General features: G+C 32.3%; 3 protein-coding genes, 1 non-coding gene and 1 pseudogene across 5 annotated transcripts in view; 2 read left to right on the forward strand and 3 right to left on the reverse strand.

Moving 5' to 3' along the window:
* LOC17879387 ((Z)-gamma-bisabolene synthase 2) overlaps positions 1-1454 on the forward strand; it is a 4739-nt gene extending 3285 nt beyond the window's left edge. The window contains exons 5-8 of one of the 2 annotated variants that reach the window (XM_023779686.1): positions 579-717; positions 832-888; positions 979-1080; positions 1154-1454. In XM_023779686.1, coding sequence (XP_023635454.1) covers positions 579-717; positions 832-888; positions 979-1080; positions 1154-1450 — 595 coding nt within the window. In that variant the 3' untranslated portion in view covers positions 1451-1454. Of the gene's footprint in view, positions 1-578; positions 718-831; positions 1081-1153 lie in introns of both variants that reach the window. The other variant, XM_006282913.2, reaches the window with a different exon arrangement.
* A 55-nt stretch (positions 1455-1509) lies between these two features.
* Positions 1510-3613, reverse strand: LOC17879616. Its single transcript, XM_006284451.2, has 3 exons — positions 2967-3613; positions 1910-1981; positions 1510-1701 (listed from the first exon to the last, which is right to left on the reverse strand). Exons 1-3 carry the CDS (start codon positions 3537-3539, stop codon positions 1699-1701), a joined length of 648 nt encoding a protein of 215 aa, XP_006284513.1. The 5' UTR covers positions 3540-3613; the 3' UTR covers positions 1510-1698.
* A 939-nt stretch (positions 3614-4552) lies between these two features.
* On the reverse strand, positions 4553-4633 carry TRNAL-AAG. Its single transcript has one exon. It is a non-coding gene; the product is annotated as a tRNA-Leu (tRNA).
* Positions 4634-6743: 2110 nt separating this feature from the next.
* On the reverse strand, positions 6744-7983 carry LOC111829398 (annotated as a pseudogene).
* Positions 7984-9077: 1094 nt separating this feature from the next.
* LOC17880436 (indole-3-pyruvate monooxygenase YUCCA2) lies at positions 9078-11192 on the forward strand. Its single transcript, XM_006283759.2, has 4 exons — positions 9078-9943; positions 10182-10430; positions 10526-10648; positions 10790-11192. Exons 1-4 carry the CDS (start codon positions 9266-9268, stop codon positions 10988-10990), a joined length of 1251 nt encoding a protein of 416 aa, XP_006283821.1. The 5' UTR covers positions 9078-9265; the 3' UTR covers positions 10991-11192.
* Positions 11193-12155: the final 963 nt, after the last annotated feature.

Here is a 12155-nt window from a genome sequence, read left to right on the forward strand (position 1 = left end):
ATCAATAGTAATTATATCACAAAAAAGTACTTTTAATATTCTAAATTCTAATTATTTTATATATTTCAACCTTTTAATTATAATATTTTAAAACTTTTTGAACTTTTAAATACGCTCATGTAACAATGGTTTTAATATTGATCATACTGATTTAAATCATTTTCTAAAATATTTAACCGAGTGTAGTTGAGTATTATATGTCCGTTTTGAAACATTCAAATTGCAACATATGCAAAAAAGTAAAATAAATTTTTTATTAAATATTTTTATTATATAGTATAATATCATAAATTAAAAATAATATCAAATAAATGTTAAAGAAGAATGATAATTGTTTTTAATATATTATATTAAATTAGTTAGAGAGATATTAGGAAATCATAAAATTAGTTATGGAAATAATATAATTTTAAAATTAGATATGAAAAGTATCCGATGTATGTATCCAAACCCATTTTAATATCCAACTTTGAAGTATCCAATTATTAAAATTGGGTTAATTTTTAATTTTGACCCGACCCGTATTTTATTTTGTACTTGTCTTTTACTAATATAGAGATGTCCTAAATAATATGTAGATGGAGTCCTGATGGCATTGACACACTACAAGATATATCGCGAATTATCTTCAAACTTGCGCTGGATGTTTTTGAAGATATCGAAAGAGGAGTGAGGTCTGAAGGATGCTCCTACCATTCGAAGGAGATGTTAGAAGAGGTGATTAATATAAACCATTTTTCTTACAGTTCATAGAAAGAAAGTAAAAAACACAAATCATTATTCACAATACTTATCGCTTGTAACAATATATTTATGTATGGGAGTAAACAGTTCAAGATACTCGTTAGGTCAAACCTTGATCTTGTCAAATGGGCACAAGGAGAAGAAGTGCCTAGCTTTGAAGAACATGTAGAGGTTGGTGGGATAGCACTTACCACATATGCAACGTTAATGTATTCTTTTGTCGGAATGGGAGAGACTGTCGGGAAAGAAGCTTACGAGTGGGTAAGATCAAGACCAAGCCTAATCAAATCTCTTGCAGCAAAGGGTCGTCTTATGGACGACATAACTGATTTTGAGGTAAATTTGGAAAATATTTGCTTTTTTTTTTGGTGTTACCTTTCCTATAACTAAAGTGTTTTGGTATTGTCAGAACGACATGAGTAATGGGTTTGCTGCGAATGCGATCAACTATTATATGAAGCAATTTGTAGTTACCAAGGAAGAAGCTATTCTTGGGTGTGAAAGAATGATCGTAAACATAAATAAGACCATAAATGAGGAGCTACTGAAGACAACATGCGTGCCACGTCGAGTTCTCAAGCAAGCACACAATTTCGAACGATTACTTGAACTCCTCTACACCAAATCTGATGATATTTACAATTGTAGTGAAGGGAAACTCAAGGATTATATCATTACTCTGCTTATAGATCCAATACGTCTCTGAAGACTTAGAATTACATCGGTTATGATTGATGAAACATATACAGAGTGGGTTTATTCAAGTTCATAGTAAAAGCAAACACTGTACTCATTTGAGGAATTAAGAAAGGAATTTACAGAGAGTAAGTAATTCTTCGTCTTTCGCGTTATCTTTCAGTTTAACATTAAGAGTATTTATCTATACACAAAAACTTACAAAACATTACTCCAGTAACCAGTCTCTCCCTGTCTCACCACGCTCACGATCTCATTTCACTGCACATTTTCATACCAATGAGGAAACATTCGATTAGCTTTCACAGTAACCTCATGAGTGGCAAAATGCTCTACTTCTACCTCAAATATAAAAACTATGTTTTCTATAAACTTGATCCTGTTCACCTACCTGAGCATAGTCTTATAGAGACAATAACACAATACAATTCCAGTTAGATCACATGAGGAAGGAAAGAAACAAGGTTACCTTACGATGACAATCCTGGTGTGAAATCTTCTGGTTGCTAACATTAACATACACCTCACAGGACACTTTACCCTGCAGGATAACAATTTTATCCATGTATTAAAACATCAGATTTTTCAATCATAACATGGAAACTACAACAGTATTGAAGAACCTAATGTTTAAGCCATACAAGTTATTCAAAAAAAAAACTATACAAAATTAGGAACTCCTGATATTGTTTACTTCAATTAAGTATAGGTTCTCGCAGGAAGTGACAGTAGTTGTAATATAATGTCACTCTTTCTCCTCCATTACCCGATAACAATGTGAAACATTAGGGCTAATGATCCCAAATAACATTTAGAGAGGCACAACCAAGACACATATCCCCTACCAATCTCAGAATGTAAAGAAATCCCAACCAGCTCAAAAAAGGTACAACACAGCAGAGCAAACATATTCCAGAAGAAAACTACAATCCCGGTCTACAAACTCGAAACTAAAATCTTAAACACAATCAAACCTTTCCATCAAATAGAGATTCCTTCAAACCCATCATCATTCACAGTTAATGAAGCAGCCAATACAAATATCCGCTACCAATCTCAGAATGTAATGAAACCCCGACCAGCTCAAAAAAAGGTAGAACACAACAGAGCAAACATATTCCAGAAGAAAACTACAATCCCGGTCTACAAACTCGAAACTAAAATCTAAACAAAGCAACGCAAAATCAAACCTTTCCATCAAATACATATTCCTTCAAACTCATCATCATCATCATTCACAAGTAATGAAACAACCAATACAAAGTTACAACCTAAGACAATTCAACAAGAACCACTGATCGAAGAATGGAAAAAAAAAACGAATCCCTATCCAAAAAACACCCTCATGTTTCTTCACCATTAAAACCACCAAAACCCTTAGTACATACTACACTCAATACCTTATTCTCTAACTCATCTAAAACCTTCATGGGCTAGCATAACACAAATCTCTCCCCTATCAAACCATAGTTTCAAAAACCCTAACTTAGCTACAGAGAACTCAGCTACAGATACTATAGACATACCTGAATTGGGATTTGAAACAAGAGCACACCAAGATCACCTTTAACAGTAGCAATCGTATCAAAAGGAACAACACCTTTAGCCAAATCACTAATCAAATAAATCACATCATGAACAACCTCAAGACCATCAAGCTCAAGAGTAGCATCAATATAAGAGCTATCACGAGCACGAAGATGACCACCTTTAGACTTCACAACACCTAACTCTCTTCCTCTGTACCCAATCGAAACATCGAGCGAATCGTAATCAAGCGAGAAGAAATCACGGTTCTCAACTTTGATCGTGAGCGAAAACGAAAGATCCAAAGCGATTTTATGCGAATCGAGGACGCTTATGTGGTTAAGATCGATTCGTGTGACAGTGATGTCTGGATCTGAAGGATAAAGGAAGTAAACGGCGGCGGAGAGGAGGAGGATTGCGGCGGTGAAGAGAAGAGAGCAACGGAGGTTACGGAGGAATGAAGGACGACGGTGACGGCGGTAAGGTGTTAGAAGGATTACGGTTTGAGAGGGTTGTGATGAAGGAAGAGGTGTATAAGGTACGCCGTAGTCTTGTTGCTTCGTCGACGCCATTATCGTTTTCAAAACGAAGAAGATGGGTTCAGGGGAGGGTGTAATGTCGATTTTGGAAAGTTTTTGGGTTTATTCGTGAGGTTTTTAGTTTTATAGAGAAGAAGACTTTTTAGACTCTTCCACGTATAGAGAACCGTTGGATTATATCGACGCTATCTATATAAACATTTTTAAAAATATCTTTTGTGTTCTACCTTTTTATTTTGTAATATTTGCATAATTAAACATTTGCCATTTGACTAAATGATAAAAGTTTAGATAAAATTTTTTAATTAAATCATAATAAAATTATAAAATTAGAAATTTGTATTTATTACATTTAACAAAATTTTCTGAAATATCTTTCTAATAAACTGAAAATTTCTTAAATATCTTTAAATGATCATATTTGTTTTTAAATTTATATTCTTACATATAACAAATGTATGTATTAAAGTATTATTGGTAATTGTGTAGCACGGGTGATGTGATGGAACAAGTTATAAATTACATAATTATGATTATAGATGTTTTTATGGGTTGTCTATTATAGTATAACTTACAAAATATTTATATGAAATTATACTATTTAAACAAAAAATGTTTTTTCAACATCATTTCATTAGTTTAAATGTTATATTTATTTAATTAAGTTGATCAAATTACGATTATATAAAAGCTAAATTATCATACAATATTTCACGAGTTAAATCATAAAATTAACGATGAAAATATAGTAGTACACTTTTATATACCAAACAAAATTAATAAAAAAATATATTTTAGAATATCATCCCGCGGGTTAAAATCTAATTATCGTTTCAAAATCGAAGAAGATGGGTTAGGAGGAGGGGGTGTAATGTCGATTTTGGAAAGTTTTGGGTTTTATTCTTGAGATTTTGAGTTTTGATAGAGAAGAAGACTTTTTGGACTCTTCTTATAATATTCTTTATACGTGGAGCGGTGAGAACCGTTGGATAATATCGACGGTGTAAAATTTATTTTGGAAAATGAAAAAAAAATAAAAAACAAAATGTTGACAATGGGATTTGAACCCACGCCCTTTCGGACCAGAACCTTAATCTGGCGCCTTAGACCAACTCGGCCATATCAACTATGTTGCACATTTTGCAACTTTATATTATGTTTCTTGATTATATTTTGATAAAGAGTCTTAATTATTGCATACAAAACCAATGTACGTAAAAGCTCTACAAATTAATATTCGATAAATTAATAAATATTTTCGATCTCAAATTGGCCAATTATAATTTAAGACACAACTCAATAGTATAATAAAATAATAATATTATATTAAAAACTATATACATATTGATTTTTTAGAGTTCATTTCCAATATTTTTATTTTATAAAAAAATTATTGTTCTTTTCCAAGACATGATAGTTGTAAATTTATTTGTAATTAATTCTTAAAAAATTAGTTATAAGGATTAAATCATATCTTTAAAATATACAATTCTAAAAACTTACTAAATAAAAAAAACACCTTGCTACAATTTAATTAATCGATAAATTAATAAATTTGTATTGTCCCAACGTTGTTAATTTATAGAGGTTACTTGTATATTAATAAAGTATTATAATTTTCTTGGCGAGATTATGGTTCTTATTCTGAATTTTTTTTTTAATATCATTATTGAAGATGATATCATAAGGATGGTATGGGGAAAGGTTAGAAACAAAGATCTATTCAAATTATATTTATTTGAGTTCTCTCTACTAGTCTAGAGTCACTTGAAAGAACTAATGGAAAAAAAACAAAAAAGAGAAAGATCACTATCAAAGCTACAACACACTTGCAGGAAACATATGATATCTTTGTTCTTAATTCAATAAATCGGCCGTAAGTGTTTTAGTCTATCACGATTTACGAATCCCACGATACAACCAATCCTGAATTATTACTCGAGCACACGAGTAGTAGACTCAAACGAACTAGATCTACTACACTCTCAAAACTATAAAACTAAGAACTTACTTAAACTAAGCAAGGGAGAAGATAGATTTAGAACTGAGGGGTTTAGATACTTTTCGTTTGAGTGTGAAAAATAATTAGAGCCTCTTTCCCTTTATATAGTAGAAGGAGATAGGCCTCCGGGAAAATATCCTCGACATATTCTATAGAATATTCAAGGCATATTTTGCAAAATATTATCGGCATATTCCTTGGAGTCCACACCAAACTTGGTAACAAATGTACGGTAAAAGCTCAACAAATTAAGAGGTCTCTTTTGCTATCCATCATCATCGATATTCGATAAATTAATAAATATTTTTCGATCTCAAACTGGCTAATTATAATTTGAGACACAATTCAATAATATAATAAAATAATAATATTATATTAAAAATTATATACATATTAAATTTTTAGAGTTCATTTCCAATATTTTTATTGTATAAAAAAATTATTGTTCTTTTCCAAGACATGGTAGTTGTAATTATATTTGTAATTAATTCTAAAGAAAATAGTTATAAGGATTAAATCATATCTTTAAAATATACTATAAAACAATAAATTTATCGAACAATAAAATAATATATAAAATATACTATAAAACAATAAATCATATCTTACTATATTAAGAAAATCTCTCTATAATTTAATTTATCGATAAATTAATAAATTTGTATGGTCCCAACGTTATTAATTTAACGAGGATTTACTTGTATATTAATAAAGTATTATAATTTTCTTGGCGAGATTATGGTTCTTATTCTGAATTTTTTTTTTAATATCATTATTGAAGATGATATCATAAGGATGGTATGGGGAAAGGTTAGAAACAAAGATCTATTCAAATTATATTTATTTGAGTTCTCTCTACTAGTCTAGAGTCACTTGAAAGAATTGATGGAAACGAAAAAGAGAAAGATTACTATCAAAGCACAACACACTTGCGGTGTTCCTTTGCAAATTTTGGTATCTTATATGTGTTGATGGAGTTACTTCATTTGGCAGGAAACTGGAGAGACCAATGGATAATGCAGAGGTTGTGATCAAGAAGCTCTTAATAAGCTTATGGCATGCATTTGCAAAAGAGCTATGTACAACGAGAACTATAGTAGTAAGGAACTAGGAAGCATCTATTTGAAAACACTAGTGGTGTCTAAGTTCTGCTCAAAGCTGATCAACACTTTTACGCTTCTACACAAGTTCCCAACAACCCCATATTCACATTGTCAGCAGAGAGTTCTCAAGCATTACTCAAGCAGTATACCGAGAAAAGTGAAACGGAAATCGACAAATTCTTCGTTGTATTCAGCGTAAAGAATCGCCCGGTCTGACTTTCTAACATAAGCTTTCAATGTTTAGAACAAGTCCATTGGTTTCTCCTCTTCAAAATCTTGTTTCTTGTTGCACAAGTGTTGTCAACGGTTTAGGTTTCCTTGCCATACAATGTTTCCTCAGGAATGTGTCCATTAAGGCAGTATCCGAAGTAAATAAACACCCTAGAAGAGTCATCACCTACACTTAAACAATCAGTGAAAGAATATAATTCTTACTAGAACAGGATACAAAGATATTGTCAATGAAAGATCATGACATACAACAACATGTTCTTACAAAGAACCTGGATGCTTCAGTGTAATCTATGTTCAGGTTTAGCTTTGTACTCTTTGCATACAACAACATGTTCTTACAAGCTTGAGTCTCGAAATTATCAACGTCCATGTCTAAAATACTTTTGTAATGGATGTATAAGAGTTTTCATGTACTATATATATATAGTGACGCAACATTATATGGATTGTAAAGTAGCGTTTATTTTTAAAATGTTCAACTAATCATATAAGAAAAAACTGTATAGTATAAAAAATGTTAAATGAATATATAATTTACATAGAAACTTAAAAACATCTGATAATAGAAAACAAAACAAAAACATTCTCTAATTAAGCTTAAACTGAAAAAACAAAAAAAAATAATTAAAAGATCTATAAACTTTGAACGAACAACATTTGCTAAATGTTATATTTTGACAGGGTAATCTTTATTAGCCAAAAATAATTGATACTATATAGTAAGGTTATAAAAGGAGAAACAAAAGCATTGGTTCATTCTTATAAGCCTTCACCATTGGATGATACAAAGTTAAATGCTCACCAGAGGGAATGCAACTTTGAAGGAGCTGTAGAACATCTTAATTGCATCTTTGATTTTATAGACAACACTCAGAGAAAATGCAAAATCAGCAAAAGATTCTCCCAACTTTGTTGGGGCACACACGAAAACAATTTTAGTTTCATGTTTTCCCATCATGTCTCCCAATTACTTTGTTGTTGGTGTTGTGAGAGCTAGGGCCGGGGATATTCGTTTACCATCTTTGTTCTTTTGAACCCTTTTTAAATTTTTCGAATAACTAAGAGGTTCTGTGCCGAAACCCATACATCCCCTCAAACCCGAGACCAGAACATGTTCTTTGGATACTTTATACGTCATGTTCCACAACATTCAACTAAAATTCCCTGCTCTTACCGCGCAAGCCGGTCTAACGTTTGTGAGTGCTCTAATCGAACTTAACTTCTTAAACATTTTTTGTATGTTTTCGATTCATAAACGGAAAAAGAGAAGTTTAATGGTAACGACGAAAAGGATTATATATTATTAGTTAGGTTTATACATTTGTGTACCCTAATCCGTGGCTTATGTTGCTTCTGCTCCGGACCGGCTCTGAACCTGCAAATATTTTCATCTAACTATATTGCACAACCAGCTAATTCTTGGATCATATCAAAAATATTACAATGCTTAACTAGTTGACGAACATCTTAAAAGACAGCTATGAACTCTAGCTAGTTGAAGTTATTGTCTTCTATTATACACCTAGGATTGTATATATGAAATCTTTTGTTCTCCAAGTTGGGTTTTTTTAGTGGGTGTTGATTGGTTTTAAAAATATATTTTAACTTGGGCCTTTTGGTATAATTCGGTTGGCTAAATTTGCTCTATTTTGATAATAATGCAAACAAAAAAAAAAGTATCAAAAATAAAATTAAAGTGTGATACCTAAAAAGGAAAGAAAAGTATAATCGTTAGTTAAGGATTCGTTATCATTTATCAAATCCCAATAGCCCATAATAATCGATATAAAAAAGTATATTTTTGAAAATAACAAAAACAAAAAGTATAGTAATTAAATAAAATTAAAACATAACATGCCCATACCACTAACGTATCTACCTATATATATACAAAATAAACATGTAACATATATATATATATATATATCTTTTATTATATGTCATGTGTCCATCGCCATCTCATCTCTCTTTTTCCAACTCTTATATAGAGTTGCTTCTCTTTCCCCAAGTGTTTGTTTCAGAACCGCAAAACTCTTCTTCAAAAATCCGAAATCTTTGTTTTGAAATCTCCCAATTCTTGAGAGTTTATTTTGTTTTTCTTAATTACAAAATCTTCAAGTTTTCTATATAATAAAAAACTATACATATTTTCGTCCTGATTTATAGGGAATATCCGATCTTCTTCTTATCTATTTTGTGTTATTTTCTTCTTTTTTTGTTTTTTGTTTTTTTTTGTAGATAAGATCAATGAAACTCATTCTCTCTTTTCACCCTTATTCTCGGGACACAAAAGAGAGTATGATCTTTGTTTACCAAATGGGTTTAAAAACCTAATCCAATCTCAGTCTCTTACTTCACTTTCTTGCAAATCTTGAGATCTCTTTTTTTCTTTTTTTTTTCTATCTCTCTTTCTCTCTTCTATGGAGTTTGTAACAGAAACGTTAGGCAAGAGAGTCCATGATCCATATGTGGAGGACTCAAGGTGCATATTGATCCCTGGACCAATCATTGTCGGTTCAGGACCGTCAGGTTTGGCCACGGCGGCTTGTTTGAAGTCTAGAGGCGTCTCTAGTCTGATACTAGAACGTTCCACTTGTGTAGCATCATTATGGCAGCTGAAAACATATGATCGTCTCCGACTTCATCTCCCTAAACATTTCTGTGAGCTTCCATTGATGCCTTTCCCTTCAAGTTACCCTACTTACCCTACAAAGCAACAGTTTGTCCAATACCTTGAGTCCTACGCAGAACATTTTGGCCTTAAGCCTGTTTTTAACCAGACCGTGGAGGAGGCCAAGTTTGATAGGCGTTGTGGGTTGTGGAGGGTTAGGACTGTTGGAGGGAAGAAGGATGAGACAACTGAGTATGTTTCACGGTGGCTTGTTGTGGCGACTGGTGAGAATGCTGAGGAGGTTATGCCGGAGATTGATGGGATTGTGGATTTTGCCGGGCCAATCCTACACACTAGCTCTTATAAAAGTGGTGAAATGTTTAGAGAGAAGAAGGTTTTGGTCGTGGGATGTGGAAACTCGGGCATGGAGGTTTCTTTAGATCTTTGCAACTTCAATGCTCATCCTTCTCTTGTGGTTCGTGACTCGGTGAGGATTATAATATACAATCTTTTCTTTATTATACGTAAGATCTAGATGATGCTAGATGTTTAATATAGTTGCTCGTATATTGTTACTCTTTATAGTCTTTTAGGGTTTAACGTACTTACGAGTAACCAATGTTTACATTTTTATTACATTCCAATAAGGTATGCATGTGATTACATGATTTGGATCTTTTGTAATTGTATGAGGCTAATGGAGTTTTTTTGACTAATGCTATTAGGTGCATGTATTACCTCAAGAAATGCTAGGTATGTCGACTTTTGGGATATCCACGAGCCTTCTCAAGTGGTTCCCAGTGCAAGTAGTGGACAGGTTCTTATTACGTATGTCAAGATTGGTTCTTGGTGACACGGATCGGTTAGGGCTAGTTCGACCAAAACTAGGCCCTCTTGAACGCAAGATCAAGTGTGGTAAGACTCCTGTTTTGGATGTTGGCACTCTTGCCAAAATCAGAAGTGGTCACATCAAGGTTCATTACTTAATTAAGTCTTTCTCAAAACTATATATTATACACAAACGTGACATTATGGTAGACTGATGATTTTTTATTTGATTTATATATAGGTGTATCCGGAGTTGAAACGGGTAATGCAACATTCGGTAGAGTTTGTTGATGGGAGAGTGGATAACTTTGACGCCATTATACTCGCTACGGGTTACAAAAGCAACGTACCCATGTGGCTAAAGGTGTGTACCATGAGCGATGATGCGTCTACATCTTCATTATTCTTAATTCCTTGATATTGACATATCACAAACCATTTTTACGTTTCAATAGTTGAATTAACTTTGTTTTGACTTTGAATTGTCTTTTCTCTTTTGTATTAGGGAATGAACATGTTTTGTGAGAAAGATGGATTTCCGCGTAAACCCTTTCCGAACGGTTGGAAAGGCGAAAGCGGATTGTATGCGGTCGGATTCACAAAGCTTGGACTGCTTGGTGCAGCCATTGATGCCAAGAAGATAGCTGAGGATATTGAGGTTCAACGCAATTTGTTACCAATATTGGCTCATCCTCAACATTGTTAACCTGATGAGATTTGGCAAAGTATGGATTGGATTATCTTAAAAGTAGAGAGGGTAGTAGTGGTGCATTAATGTAATGTTCCTAACTCTTTAATTGTGACATATGAGAGTTAGAAAGAAGGGTTAGATCAATGTTAGGTCAAAAGATTTTTGGATTTTTAGGAAGGAAATATTAGATTGATGGTCCACTTCTGTATATATTTAGTTGGTTTAAATGTTTAATGTATGTTTTGCTGTTTTATTTCGTTCCTGTAAATAAGATAAAATATTTCAATATGATAATTTGAAGTTATAAGTAATGGAAGCTTTTACTCAAATACTCCTTTTTATAAATTATAGTTGAGGAGTTTGATTGAGTCTTTAGATTAGAAATTCAGCTTTATGTTATTGTGCATGTTTTAAAGTTCATGTGATTAATGTTAGTGGGTGGTGGTGGTGATGTTGTGGAGGGTGGGGGAGCTCTCATAGACATTTAATTTATATGGAAAAATTTTTGCTTTAGATTTTATTATGATATATTATTGATATATAGATTAGAGTTTTCAAACGAACAAAAATTTAAATAATTTTCTTTCTTTTAATATCATGTTGTTTCATCCATGATATAGTTTCATTTAAACACGCAGAACATATTTTTCAAATCGCGGTGAATAAAAGTGGTAATTAAACAAATATTTTGAAATAAATTTTTGATTTGATTATGCATTAGTTAAGTTTGATGGATCAAAAGAACTAAGCTCGTCAAAAAAAAGGAAATATAAAACGATCATATATTGTTCAATCGGAAATTTGTCGAAAATATGTTGGAATGATCTGCTTAGAAATTTCCGGCCGGCGATCGTATTTATCATAAATGGTGGTCAAAAGTTGCTATGTTTTCGATCCGAAATTCGTATTTAACCAACATTTATGTAACATTACATCAAACTGGTTTGACCCCATAGCATCGTAAAGAAAAGCTGTAAAAAGATGAGTACATATATGAAAGAAATGCATGCTTTCCTTTCCTTATTTGCTGAAGATTCGATTGGGCCCTTCGCTATGGACCAATACTTATTTTATGGTTGAATATATGGACCAATAACAATTACTTTATTCTAAAATAAAATATATAAGAAAATATATCATCCTACTTACACGAATTATTATTGACATGTGCCAAATTTTT

Source organism: Capsella rubella, unplaced genomic scaffold (assembly GCF_000375325.1).
Source record: "Capsella rubella cultivar Monte Gargano unplaced genomic scaffold, Caprub1_0 scaffold_7, whole genome shotgun sequence".
Classification (NCBI taxonomy): Eukaryota; Viridiplantae; Streptophyta; class Magnoliopsida; order Brassicales; family Brassicaceae; genus Capsella; species Capsella rubella.

Bases quoted from the DNA above. Each gene is read 5' to 3' on its own strand.
- LOC17880436 (XM_006283759.2), top strand. From the start codon at position 9,266: ATGGAGTTTGTAACAGAAACGTTAGGCAAGAGAGTCCATGATCCATAT. The intron at 10,431-10,525 runs GTTCATTACTTA...ATTTATATATAG, and splicing joins TCAGAAGTGGTCACATCAAG to GTGTATCCGGAGTTGAAACG. The intron at 10,649-10,789 runs GTGTGTACCATG...CTTTTGTATTAG, and splicing joins ACGTACCCATGTGGCTAAAG to GGAATGAACATGTTTTGTGA.
- LOC17879616 (XM_006284451.2), bottom strand. From the start codon at position 3,539: ATGGCGTCGACGAAGCAACAAGACTACGGCGTACCTTATACACCTCTT. The intron at 1,982-2,966 runs GTATGTCTATAG...GTTATCCTGCAG, and splicing joins TGTTTCAAATCCCAATTCAG to GGTAAAGTGTCCTGTGAGGT.